General features: G+C 46.7%; 1 protein-coding gene across 1 annotated transcript in view; it reads right to left on the reverse strand.

The window, feature by feature from the left end:
- Positions 1 to 5,698: 5,698 nt before the first annotated feature.
- The window catches only part of OIT3 (oncoprotein induced transcript 3), a 62,147-nt gene continuing 53,358 nt past the window's right edge, over positions 5,699 to 14,487 (reverse strand). The window contains exons 8-9 of the mRNA XM_015410184.1: positions 10,612 to 10,711; positions 5,699 to 5,875 (exon numbers count right to left, since the gene is read on the reverse strand). Coding sequence (XP_015265670.1) covers positions 5,699 to 5,875; positions 10,612 to 10,711 — 277 coding nt within the window. The remainder of the gene's footprint in view (positions 5,876 to 10,611; positions 10,712 to 14,487) is intronic.

Here is a 14,487-nt window from a genome sequence, read left to right on the forward strand (position 1 = left end):
GATGATTCTTTTAGGTTGCCTGGCATGGATGGAGCTGGCTTCATGTGTCTCTTGCTCCAAAGAAGCTTGGTCTTCAAGCCCCTGAACATGGGCATATTTGACAGCAGCATGGTTGGGGAAGCCGAACATTGCAACCAGCAGATGCATTAATTGCAGCTTATAGGGCAGGACTGATCGAGGGGGGAATGCAGAGCCGGATGCCGCTGTGGCCCAAAAGGCATCTCAGCACTGTCTGATAACTTCCATCTCCTTCCCAACTCATCTAGACTTAATAACAGCCATCCATGAAAAGGGGTGTGCGTGAACATTTCAAACACTAGAATGGATAAAGAGACTGTGGTGTGACTACAGTGAACATATATAGCAGATGCCACCATCACAAGACAATTATGTCGCTACAACTTTTCAAGTGGTGTCAACCCATTCAGGTTTCCCACACTTCCTCTACAAACTTGGGGGAGGGGCTGTGGCTCAGTGGTAGAGCAGCCGCTTTGAATGCAGACGGTCCCAGGTTCACTTCCCAGTGGCTCCACCTAAGGGGATCAGGTAGTAGGTGATGTGAAAGACCTCTGCCTGAGACCCTGGAGAGCTGCTGCCAGTCTGAGTAGACAATACTGGCCTTAATGGACCAATGTTCTGATTCAGTATAAGGCAGCTTCATGTGTTCAAACCTTGAACTATGGGGAGTGGGGAGAGGAGGGGTTATCAATCCCACATCACAGATGTTCAGCAGCCCATTGGTTGAGCAAGTTCACATTGGCACAAAGAAGGAAAGAACAGTACCACAATCCATACTGGTTTTTGGAATTGCCATTCATTTTAATTCCAAGAAGGCATTACTCCATTGTAAAAGAGACAACAGATATATCACCTAAAAAAGAGGGAGAGAAAGAAGCAAACGGGGAATGGAGTGGAAGGAGAGTTTATAATGGAGGTAGTTGTAAAACCCACTTTACTTAAATAACACATATCATTCAAAACATCAGGGGTTGCTGGAGAAACGTTTTGATTTTCAGTTCTAGCTATGTAGAATTTCTATTATTTTACAGTTTGAGGAGTTATATAGATACATAGATTTTTATAATCCTTCTTCCAAGGTATAATACTCTCCAGATCTTTGTTTCAGAAAGTTGCTTATCCAGATCTCAAGGTCTGCAGACATTTTGCCTGTTGTTCTCATGAAAATAAAGGGATTCCATTGCTAAACAGAGCAGAGATCCATCAGTGGCTATTAGCCACAAGGTACAGATGGAACACTATGTCTGAGCCAGTGATGCTCTGTATTCTTGGTGCTTGGGGGCAACACTGGGAGGATTTCTGAAGTTCTGGCCCTGCTGGTGGCCCTTCTGATGGCACCTGGGTTTTGGCCACTGTGTGACACAGAGACCAATTTCCCACAAGCGCTGCTCCACACTTGCTCTTCCCTTTTGCCCCGATGGTACGTGTCAGTTTCACACAAGCTGCTGCGCAGACACATTTTGCCCCGCAGCTTCGCGTGATTTTCCCCGCGTCTACTCAATCCTGTTTTTTGAGGATTGAGTAGATGCGGGGAAAATCGCGCGAAGCTGCGGGGCAAAATGCAGCCACGCAGCAGCTTGTCTGAAATTGACACGTACCATCGGGGCAAAAGGGAAGAGCGAGCGCAGAGCAGCGCTTGTGGGAAATCGGCCAGAGTGCTGGACTGGATGGGCCATTAGCCTGATCCAACATAGCTTCTCTTAAGTTCTTATGTTCTGTCTTCACTCTCAGTAATTTGAAAATCTGCTTTTTGCACTTCAGTAATATTTTGTGTGTTTCCCAACCATTTACATTATATTTGCCTGATAGTGCTAGATTTTATTTTTCTCTGTGTTCCTCTAAAACAGGAGTGTCAAACTCATTTGTTATGAGGGCCGGATCTGATATAAATGAGACCTTGTCGGGCCAGGCCACGTGTATTATAAAATGTAATGCCAGGTAGTGGAGATATAAAGGACACAAACACAATTAAAGATTTTTTAAAAAACTTAAAATAAAATATGCTTAAAACATTAGCACTCTTGCAATATTTTGTTTATTTAACAGTCTCTGTTGACTGACACCTCTTGCTGTGAATTATTGCAACAATTCTGATGACAATGTCTGTGCTGTAGCAGTCTTGAGTATGCTGTTCAGGTGTTGTTCAGATGCGTATCTGTAAGCTGCAAACCTTCTTTTGATTTATTAACGTTCATTTCAGAAATCTCATGGTCAATGCTTTGAGCCTAAGACCCAGAGGAAAACATGAATTGGCTGGGCATTGCGAGCTTTGGTACATAAGTTGCTTTGTGTGTTGGTGAAGAACGTGTGAAGGCACCATGACACAGACTGAGGGTTATGTGTTTGTCTACAAAACTATAGTCTTCCCCAGAGAAATAACTACAACTCCTATGAGGCAGCGCAAGAATAGAAAAACAGCAATGTCCAGTGGTCAGTATCAGCCTGTTACTTGGGAAGTCTAGGTTCAAAAACCCCAGTCTACAAAGGAAATGTGCTGGGTGAACTTGGTCTGGACACAGACTCTCAGCCTAATCCACCTCACTGGCTTCTTGTTATTCCTCATCTAAATAGTTCACATTGCTTTCCTACTGAGAAAGACTGGATCATGAGGGCATGAATACAGTGAAAAAGAGGAGGGGAACCCAGTTGCATCCAGGAGAGCCCTGGCATGATGAGCCCAACAAAACACACAAACACACAGACTCTCTCTCTCTCTGTAGAAAGGCAAAAAGCTCATACCTTGAATAAAACTTTGTTGGTCTTAAAGGTGTTTTGTTTCTCTCCTGTGCAACTGAGAGAACCTGCCAAAGCAAGCGCTCGCTCTTTCCCTTCCTCCCACCCTCCAGGAGGAGGAGAAGGGAGGAACCTCAGCCAATGGAGGGAAGAGAGGCTCTGCTCTGTAGTTCCTGTGCAATTGAGAGAGCCTGGCAAAGCAAGCTGTGATGCAGAAGGAAGCAAGAGAGAGGGAGAAGGAAGCAGACGATAGCCAGTTGCATGCAGGCCGCATACAAGCCCTGTGGTAGCTGGAGCTGGCCCGCAGGCCTCATGTTTGACACCCCTGCTCTAAAATAAGCACATCCCCCCCCCAACATGGTACATTATCCTCAGGAGCAGGGTCCCTCGATTGCCCTCTGGTGCTATGGTTTTTTTAATCTCTCACAATCATTGCTCATGATCCCCCAGTAAGACCACAGCTAAGCAAACTTATCAGCAGACCAGTGATGGGATGACAGGGCAAAAAAGGGACCATGAGATCAGCACCAATCACCAGCAACATTGCAGTTCATAGGACATATCAATACACATTTAGCTAGCTGATACAGGTACTGTTTTCAGCAGCACTGCAGCTACTGTATCAGCACCTGTTTCCAGTGGCTTTTTGTCATGCAGATGATATGGATGCACATGGCAGATTCCTCAAATCAGCATGGTCCTGATGCCAAGAACTCTCAGAAGCAAAGCTTCAGACTGCAAACCAACTAAGAAATGTGGCTCCGTGGCAGAACACCTGCTTGGTATGCAGAAGGCCCCAGGTTCAATCCCCAGTGTCTCCAGTTAAAGGGATCAAGCTGCAGGTGATGTGAAAGACCTCTACCTATGAACATGGCAAGCGGTTGCCAGTGTCTGATGCAATATACGGCAGCTTCATGTGTTTATGTGTATTTGGGGAGGGGCTGTGGCTCAATGGTACAGCATCTGCTTTGTACATCAGAAAGACACAGGTTCAATCCCTAGCATCTCCATTTAAGGAATCGGGTATTAGGTGATGTGAAAGGCCTCTGCCTGAGATTCTGGAGAGACTCTGCCAGTCACTGTAGACAATACTGATTCTGATGGACTAATGGTTTGATTCAGTATAAGGCAGCTTCATGTGTTCATGTGTAAAAGCTTAATAATCCCAGAAAAACAAGAGAAGAGTAAGAGTAAGGATGCCATGCTAGGAAACAGAATGGGAATCAGTATTAAAACAGTTCTGGCACAAGTTCTTTGTGAACTCTAAAGATCTCAGGATTTAACAGTGGTGAAATCCATACAATTTACTCAAGAGGAAACCGTGACATTTAAACTAGAGTCAGCTCTTTCAGCTCCAGTGGAATGGTATGTCAAATTGCACAACCATCTTTTGCAGGGTGAAGCTAGCAAAATATGACATTTGGATTTGTGTGGGTTAATGTGGTGTCACATGGCAAGTTACTGTGCCATTGATTCACATCTAATTTGGGAGATCTTCCAGGACATGATGATTTATGACCCGAGCGTGTGTTAAAGTATTAACAAGTCTGGCTCAATGTGCTGCAGGGAAAAGAAGGAACCTTATATTGGCTTCAATGCTTGTAAAATGATCTGATGTTCCACTTCAGAATGATTGGGGCAGGCAGCAGGTGCCCCTCCCCACTTTTCTCCCATGTCAGTATAGCCTTGTGAAGACAGAACTTGACTGGACTATCTAGATCAGTGATGGCAAACCTTTTAGAGACCGAGTGCCCAAACTGCAACCCAAAACCCACTTATTTATCGCAAAGTGCCAACACGGCAATTTAACCTGAATACCGAGGTTTTACTTTAGAAAAAACAACCCACACATTAACTTAAGATGATCCAAACAAAGTAAGGAAAGCAATCCCAAATGCTTTCATTTACTTAAAATTACTTGGCAGGGAATTCGACAGTTTAATAATGGTCTGGGCCTGGCTGGGGCGATGGCATGTGTGCCCACAGAGAGGGCTCTGAGTGCCACCTCTGACACCCGTGCCATAGGTTTGCCACCACTGATCTAGATGTTACAGATGTAATTTATGTAAACTGTTTCTAGAGCATTGACACCATTTTGGCCCTTTCCATCAGCAGTGTCTTTTAAGGGTGCTGTGCAGATTCATTTGCTGTTTAGCAAGAAGCATTTTAGATGTACATTGTGGGTCTTTTCACATGGAGGTTTTCCTGGAGTTAGCAGTTAGGCTTAGCAGTTAGGCTTGCCAAGTCCCCCCGGAGGGCAGGGAAACCCCCACCCCAGAGTCCCGTTCCCCGCGTCCGGCGGATCGGGCCCCGGGGGGAACCCCACCCCGACGTGCACGTCACCCGGAAGTGATGCAACCACACCGGGCACGCTGGAGGCGGGGCCACGGTCATCCGAGGGAAAACTCTATGGTTTTCCCTCAGATGGTCATGGCCCCGCTCCCAGCGTGCCCGGCGTGGTCGCGTCACTTCCGAGTGACGAGGAAGCGGCGCGCACCCCAGCCGCCAGCCGGGAGTCCCCCACTGTGGCGAAGATCGCACTTGGCAACCCTATTAGCAGTGCTTTTCTCTCTCTGAGCTTCCTCACACCCTCGTTTTCCATTTGTTGTCTTACCATACTTTCCTCATCATTTCTTCCATGATTTCGCAAAACACCTTTGATCCAGTCTGAGAAAGCACAGAAGAATGACAGAGAAACCGCAGAAGAATAAGAAAAGGAAAACAAGGATGTGAGGAAGGGTTGTTGTTGGTTTTTTTGGGGGGGAATGCTTCATAGGGGCACCCAAACCACAGGAAAACTTAAAAGACACTGTATGTATTTCGGCCTCAATAAAGAAGGTCAAATGTTGTCAACTGGGGAAAAAAAGTTTTGGCACAATAGCTACTAGATGCTATCAAAGGTACATAGGAGAAAACATCAGTGAGACAGTATGTTTATAAGACAGATCTACTTCTCCATGTCAATCCTAATGGGACCCCCTGTCAGGATATGGTGAACGACATGACTGGCTTCCTCTTCCTCTGTCTCAGCCCATCTGCGCATCCGTCGGTGGCAGCCCTGGGCACAACGAGACCTCTCATCTGTCACTCCGCACACAAGGACACGGCAATGCAGGAACACTTCCTGAATACAAAGAGAGACGTATATGAAGTCTTGCAGTGATCAGGCATAAGTGCAGATATAATATGTGTCCACGTACAAGTAGAACTTGCTTACATATTCATCTATGAAAATTGCTGAGTGTTAGCAAGGGAATGGAGTACATGGAGACTCTTGCTGCCTGAAGGTCAATGCAGGGTCAAAGGAATGTGATGGGGCAGGCAGGGGCATAGGCTTCTCAGTTTCTGGGGGGAAGGGAAGCTATGGGGCCCTGGTCCAGGCCCACACTTTGGAATCTATGTTAAATTATTTAAATAATTTATATTTCCCCCAAAATGCCATCAACAATTAATCATGTGGTATAACCATTTGTTTTCACTTGTAATAGTCTGAATCTCAGTCAAAGATAGTGGATTCTGTGAGAGGAAAGATGTCATGAACTCCTTCACTGAGACAATTTGAGTGAATACTTCATTCGTGTATTAAAGGCACTATTTCCTCCCCCTCTCTCTGTTCCTCACAACTTAGGCTGACTGTGTAACTGGCCCAAGGTCACACAGTGTGCTTTGTGGCTAAGTGGGGATTTGAACTGTGGTCTCCCCAATCTTAGACCAGCACTCTAACAACTATACCACTCGCATACTGGATACTCTGTATAAATCCCCGAATGCATCTCAGAATCCACAGTAAGTACTGGCTTCTCAGATACCCTGACCTGAAATTATGGGAACATTTGTTTGGTTAAAGCAGGGTCCAGAACAGCAGAATCGCCTCACTTTCTATATTTGGTGAACCAGCTTTATCTCTCCCCTTCTCCCCCCGGCACAGAGGCACAGAAACAAAAGTGGCTATTTCCATGTCTCCCATTTCTTTTTCTCTAAAGCTGCAAGTCTCAGGATACCAAAATCACATTTTCCAGCATTTAAGCCACCAGCTTTACCTCTCCCTGCCCCCAACATACATGGCTAAATACAGAATTATTCCCATGTCCTCCATTTCTTCTTTAAAGCTGCAAGTCCCAGGATACCAAAATGACCTTAACTTCTAGTACATTGTGTGTTTCAGTGATCCACAGGCTGAAAGTAGGGGCTTTAGGCAGACTTCTAAAGATCCCAAGTTAAAAATAAGGAAAGGCAGTGGAGGGGCACTCCCATACGGTAAGTAAATGTCCCAAAATCCCATAGAAAAAAATTGGAGTTGGCAGCCTCTGTCAGGGCTGCGAACAGAGAGGGGACTGGTGTGTGTGTGTCAATTTTTTTGAGAGGGGCTAAGTCAGCTGGAGGGCCCTTGAGGTCAATGTCAGGCTGCATCCAGCTGAAGGTCTTTCTATTTATTTTAATGCAGTTCTAGCTGCAGCCACTAGGGGCACAGGGAATTCTGAATGCAGTGAAAGATGCTCTACTATTGGCTAGGCTTCCCTTTCTCCAAGACAGAAGCAAACTTGCCTAACAGATCATGCTAAACCCATTAACTAATGAAGCAATGGAGCATGACAAGCAAACCCTGCATAAACTTTTAAACATTTTAAAAAGGATTTTGTTGAAGAGGTTCCAGAATTCTGTTCCAGTGTGTTCACCCAGAAAAAAAGCCCTGCCAAGGTTGTTGTGAGGAGAGGAGACTGATGTAAGCCACTTTTGTGTTTCCATTGGGGAGAAAGATGGGATATAAATAAAGGAAATAAATGAAAAAAACATGGACAGAAAGGGCAATTTTTTATTACTATAGATTTACTAGCCTGATACCCGTGCTTCACTACAGTATTTAAGTTCCGTAAATCCAGTTATAATACTGATGATGTGAAGTATGAAAGGTAACATTTGTTGTAGGAATTCTAATGGAGAAGATTGTAATGTAAAGGATGAAGTGAGACATATGGACTCCCCCCCCTCTACCGAAGGACCTCTCTGTAGACCACAGTGATGATTCTGCCCTCAGGTGCTAGGATCACCAGGCTGCTTGGTGAGCTCACTCTGGAGCAGGCTCCTAGAAAGGTCCTTCACTATCTCCCCATGAACATTCATAAACTCAATTGCCATGCTGGCTGTTATGAGAAATGTCCATTCAGGAGTCTTGAACTGCTGATTTCTGTAACTGTCCTCAACTGTCTGCAGTCTCTTCTAACTGGGTTTTTACCTCAGAACATTGAGATCCACAGCTGAGCAATTAGAGGGAGGTGGGTGCAAGTAGGCAGGTTTTACCTCATAACTCTGAGCTACACAGTTGACCAATCGGGGGAGGGGGGGAGGCAGCAGCCTGCCAGGCACATAGAAAACACTTGGGGAACACATTTCCCCCCCCTTTTTTTCCCCTTAGGAGTCAGGTTTATCAGAAATCTCTTCGTAGTGGGGGTTGATGTCATGGTATGAATGCACTCCCCTTATTTTGGGTTTCTTGGTGCAGGGGTTTGGCCTGGGCATTGGATTTGGGGGTGTGTGTGTGCAGGGCATACTTTTTAAAACAAAAATGCTTCTCATTTATGTTACATTTAAGAAGTGGGACACAACTATGTGTTCAAAACAACATCCGAGGAATCAGATATTGAGCAAGTTCATAGGAACCAATTTTCTAGAACCCACATTGTGAGAAGTAAAATAACCTAATACAGGAAACCACTTTTCTACAAATTTGGGGTATATTTCCATAGTGGGTGGGAGTGTGGCTAAGCTGGGCCAGCAGCATCGCTAAGGTGATCCTGCTGGGTCAGCCTCCCTGATGGATTAAAGTACCTTGGTCCTGCTCCTACACTGACAAACACCCACCTGTCTAATGTGGGGGGGGGTCTTTAAAGGCATCAGGGAGGCTGGGCCAGCAGCAGCGTTAAGGAAATCCTGCTAAGCAAGCCTCCCCTATTGCTTTAAGGACTCCATTCCCCATCCAACCCTAGACAGGCAGTTGTCTGTCAGGTGTAGGAGGGGTAGCATGTCTGACAGCATCAGGAGGGCTGGGCCAGCAGGATTGCTACTTGGGCAGCCTCTCCAATGGATTTCAATGCTCTGCCCCTGCTCCTACACCTGACAGACAACTGCCTGTCAGGTGGAGGAGAGGTGTGTGGGAATGTGTCTAAAGCCACTGGGGAGGCTGGCCCAGCAGCACTGCTAAGGTGTTTCTGCTTGGGCAGCCTCTCTGATGGATTAAAGTACCCTGGCCCTGCTCCTACACCTGACATACACCCGCCTGTCTGGTGTTGGGGGGAGTGTGTTTAAAGGCATCGGTGAGGTTGGCCAGCAGCAGCACTAAGTTGATCCTGCTGAGCAAGCCTCCCTGATGGCTGTAAGCATCCCACCCCCTCTCCTACACCTGTCCAGTGTAGGAGGGGGAGGGGTATTGCAAACCATTGTGGAGGCTGGGCCAGCTCCCTGATGGCTTTAAGCACCCTGCAACCACCTGTCAGATGTAGGAAGAGGAGCAAGTTTGAAGCCATGGGGAGGCTGGGCTGTACCTCACAGGTGGCTGGCCTCTCCTGATTTCCTCAACTGTCATGAGCTCTTTATAACTGCTGCTTCTTTTTTTACCTCAGAACACTGAGCTATGCAGCTGACCAATCAGAGAGTGGGGGGGTGCAAGGAGGCAGCAGCCTGGCAGCCACATAGGAATAAATGGGGGGAGCACATTTTACCCCTTTTGACCGACTTAGGGGTCGAATTTCTAAAAATCCCTTCTTAGTGAGCATCTGCATCATGGTAGGAGTGCTCTCCCCAAATTTTGTGTTTCTAGGCCCAGGGGTTTGGCCTGGGTGTTGATTTTATGGTGAGGGGACTTTCTTTTATATATATATAGATGGTAATAGCAAGCCAAGTGATTTGTTCATTTTGTCATGATATTTGGTTTGGATCAGGATCAGAAGGTGGGCCCAGATGGAACCTTTGTCTAGGTACCCATGGTGGCTCTTGTCAGCCCTGGCCTCTGTACAAGTGCAGAGGACAAGACTGTACAGTTTAAGCCTGAGCAGCTTCATGATGCTACCTGGCAGTCCAGGGAGGCACTGCCCCCTCCAGAAAATGGGGAGGGCTTAAGCCCCACTGCCCCCCCATAGTTTATGCCTCGGGGGGGGCAAGAATCAAGAGGAAAGCAGGACACCAAATGGTGGAAATAGAAATGGAGATAGATGAGTGAGTACAGATGGGAAGGCTGAGCAACAGGATGAAGGAGAAAATGAGGGAAAAGACAATGCAAAGAATATATTGAAATCCAACCAATGGAATATGGCACCATACACCCTCATGCATAGGGTTGGAGCCTATCCTCACCATTGTACAAACAGAGGACATTTCAGCTTGCGCAAGGGGAACCACCCCAATTTCTATAGCTGCATTCCCCATGCCACATCCAACAACATTCCTGAGGAGCTCCAGCCCCATAAAGGTCTCTGGAGGATGGTGGGGGATGCAGCAGGAAAGGGGAGGGGGAAAACACCCAGAATTTTGTATATGAGTCTTCTGAATCCAACTGTGTACGTAATGATGAGTATCAATTTTATCCTCCTGTCACTGAAGTAATATAATGTTAAATTGTGATATGTCAAGGAACTGAGTTCAAGAAGGAAGTCCCCAATGCATTTTGTTCTTGCCTCCTATTCCCCGCTCCACAGCTATGGGGACAGGGGAGAAGGAAAGCATCACAGCTCTGATCTACACCCCCTTGCTTTTCTTGGTATCTCTAAAATATCAAAGGCCTGCACCACTACAGCTGCTGCCCATAAACATGACAGGTGTTTCGCCGGTAAACTCTTAACGACCAGCTGCCTTGGTTTTTTTGCTCACCTTGTTGAGTTTACCCACAAATTTGAAGACTGGGACCTGGAAGTGCTTGGCGAGATGATCCTTGGATGTGTACTGCTTCACCGACTCATCAGAAACACAGCTGAAGAAGTGGAGGGTGGGGGGGGGAGGTTAATGCTTTTCACAGTTATGAGGGCAACATTCCAACATATTCTGGCCAGAAGAGGGCAGGGAGTCTGGCTTCTGTTGCTTAATAACTAAAACCATGTCTCTGGCCATAACGCAGCATCCTAAAAGGAAGGGAAGGGAAAACAGTGGATAGGGTGGAGGGCACTGCCAGAAACACCAGGCGATCCAGAGAGTTGTCAGAACAGACACCTCTAATCTCTCTTTACACACTGTTCTGTGACCCTGGGGGTTTTGTTGGAGCAACAGAAACTTTGATGGACTTCAGCGTATACTATCCTTGTTCTTCCAAAATAGTTTGGGATTTCAGAACCAAAGATACCACTTAGAAATAGAATATCACAGGAAAGTCTCCCCCTTCTGGCTGCTTAAATATACAGGATTATTGTGAAATGAAAGCAATTTTATTTTGTTTATTTATGTTGGAGGGTTCTTTTTTCATATTTTTTCCACTTGACAGACAACGGGATTGTTTCTCCAGAGTGCTAGAGAGCCTTTGAAAGAAGTATCACTGCTTGTGATGTTTACGCATCCCTTTTTCTTTTACGTCTCTGAAAAAGAGGTTTAGCAGGTTTCTGTATTGGTTCACAAACCTGCAAAGTCTAACCAGAGGCAACAGAGATATATGTTGTGCATACTACACGAACCAAAACCTCTCTCAGTCTGCCTTCAGCTGTTCGGTAAACGATTAAACTCCCAGTTTTCATATACCTCTGAGGTTTCTAGGCTTGGAATACCAAGAAAAGAATTATTCATATAATCCCTTTGCAGAGTTTTCATTTGAATATCGACTCAAGCAGAGCCTGTGAGATGCAAACCACTTAGTCAAATGATATTGAAGCTATGGGAACTAATCTGAAGGAAGCAGTCAGAGGGCTGCAAGCGTTTGTGCTCTGAAAAGTCTGAGAGAACAGTAAGGATGCAAAGGCCCACTCCAGGGGTCACACGGACCTCTTACCACGCTAGTTTTCCCGCAGTTCTTCTATCCGCGATATTTTATATCGCTTGGAGGTGGTCAGACGGTCTCTCTGTCTTCCACTTCATTTGTGCGAAGTACTGATCACACAGTGTGCCGTCCCCGTGGCGGCGCGTTTTTTTTTTAAAAAAATCTGCGCATGCGCTTGTCTTCCCATGCGCATGGGCAAATTACGGCTTGATCTCCCTCCGCCAAGCTTCCGACTGTGAGCTTCCATTTTCCTCCGCGATTGGTAGAGAGCCACCACCATTGTTTAATATGGAGACTGGAAACATGGACCCTAAGATCAAGCTGTGGACCCTCCTACTGTTCGGCTTGAGGGCACTGATAACGGTGTACATACAAACTAAAAAGACCAAAATAAAAGCTAGTGCCTGTTTGCACATGCACATAACTTGAACCGGAAACACAAAAAGGGGGGGGGTAGCGTGGTCATGGCGGATTGCTGTCCAGATACCAAAACCGCGGATACAAAGCACGAGATATCGGAAAAACACCTGTTCCAACGGGTGTCAGAAAACGCGGATAAAAAGAGCGGAAACCGCAGGACTCAGCCCGCTTCGGTGTGGGAGGCAAGTTTGCCAATATGAACAGGAAACTTTAATGCGCGAGGGATCAGCAGCGAAGCCCGCACTAAATGTCTGTGTGACCTGACCCAAAGAGGACAACAAGTGAGGATTTTTGTTGGTAGATGCTCATTACTTCAGCAATCTATCTTTTCAAAGAGAGAGAAAAAACCTGTTTTTGTGGTGACTTATAAAACAACCCAGCATATTTTTCTCCAACTATCTAGTCTCAGGAATGTGGACTTTGGATGCTCCAAAAGATGCAGTAATAGATAGAGGGAAGGGAAAAGTTGCAGAACATAAGTGGTCCTATACTGGATATGAACAGGGTGGCCAACTGTGGGTTGAGAAAATCCTTGAGATTTGAGGGCGGAGCCTCAGGAGGGTGGGATTTGGGCAGGGTTTAGGGTTGCCAGGTCCCAGCAGGGGTTCCCCAGCTTTTGGGGGCTGCGATTCGCCACTGGTCAGCTGGCCAGTGGGGGAAAGCCCACCCCCAAATAGGGATGTTGTTGGGCAATGTCCCTGATGTGATGGCATCACCCAGGAGTAATGTCATCGCATTGGCAATGTTGCACACGATGCTCTGGGTTTTGGGCAAACGTTATGATTTCAAAGCCAAAAAACCATAGACTTTTTGCCCAAGAACCAGAGCGTCATATTGCAACGTCACTGATGTGATGATGTCACTTTTGGGTGTCGTCATTGCACCGGGACATCGCCTAACAATGTCCTGCCCACCCCTGGAACCCCCCCCAAATCCCCCCACCATGACGGTGAGGGGAACTGGCAACCCTAGTAGGGGTGGGACTTCCATGGGGTATACTGCCATACAGTCCACCATTCAAAGCATTCATTTTCTCAAGGGGAACTGATCTCTGCAATCTGGAGATCAGTTGTAATCCCAGGAGATCTCTAGGCCCCACCCGGAAGCTAGCAACCTCTAGGCATATCTTGAATTTATGGATACAGCCTAAATAGCAAATTAGGGGTGAGTGTAGGTGAGTTCATTGGACAGGGTGAGAGGAATACAGCCAGTGGGTGTGAACTCATCTCCCCCCCCCAATGAATCTGTTTTTCCTCTTAATGTAGCTGATGAACTGTCCTTAGAGCCTCATCTGAAGAGAAGGAATAACTTTACAAGATGGCTACGTAAGGCTGAGATCCTTTACGTAATTCTAAAATGATATATAAACTATTCATACTGGATTTTAATTTTTTAAAACATTTCTGAAAAACTGAGCTTCCTAAGGGCAAAACACAGCTCAGTACAGCTCATACAGTTTAAATTCTATGTGCTCATCCATGGCATCATTGTAGAAATGTCCTACTTAAGGACTGTTATATCAAATCCAGCGAAGAAATCCATATTAAAGTGTCATAAGCCACTGAATGCGTGGATGGCAAGTTTCTAATTTATCAAAGAACTCTTAAGGACAACTACTTCCAGAGTTGGCCAAGAGGCAGCAGATACAATGAAAGATCTCTAGGGGGAAATTTATAAATTTATGAGTGACTAGCAGTAAAGCCCGTTGTGAAAGCAATACAACGAGATCTAGAAAGAGGCTCTGGGGCAGTGCTCTGGCTTTGGGCAAACAGTGTCAATTTGCTGTGGTGACCTCAGCAGGGTATAATGACAGAGTCCACTGTTTTCTCCAGAGGAACTGATCTCTGCTACCTGAAGAGCAGTTGTAATTGTGAGTGATCTGTAGCCCTCACCTGGAGATTGGCAGCAATTGTTACCCAGGTCAAAATGGCTGGTTTGGAGGGTGTAGTCTATGGCATTCTACCTGTCTGAGGTCCCACCCCTCTGCAAACCCCACCCTCTCCAGGCTCCAGGAGGCAGAAGCCTCTTGTCGCCCACTCCCTTCCCCTCCCCCACCACCGACTCCTGGGCCGGCAACTGGAGGCTGGGTCCCTTCCCCCCCACTCCAGGGATGGCAACGGGATGCAGAGGCCTCTGGCCGCCGCCACCGTTCCCCCACCCCCCTCCCACTCTCACCCACTACTGTTTACCTTACCACCATCCAGCCTATGCGTTCCTTACAGACCACATCTTTCTAGATCCCGTTGTATCGGTTTCACAACAGGCTTTTCTGCTAGTCTCAGCCCGGGCGGCCGCCCGACTCCAGACCCACCCCCGCGGCCACTCCAGCTGGGCGACGGAGGCATCGGCCTTCCATCGCCCGCCTC

The sequence above is a fragment of the Gekko japonicus genome, unplaced genomic scaffold (assembly GCF_001447785.1).
Source record: "Gekko japonicus isolate JY-2015 unplaced genomic scaffold, Gekko_japonicus_V1.1 scaffold889, whole genome shotgun sequence".
Lineage (NCBI taxonomy): Eukaryota > Metazoa > Chordata > Lepidosauria > Squamata > Gekkonidae > Gekko > Gekko japonicus.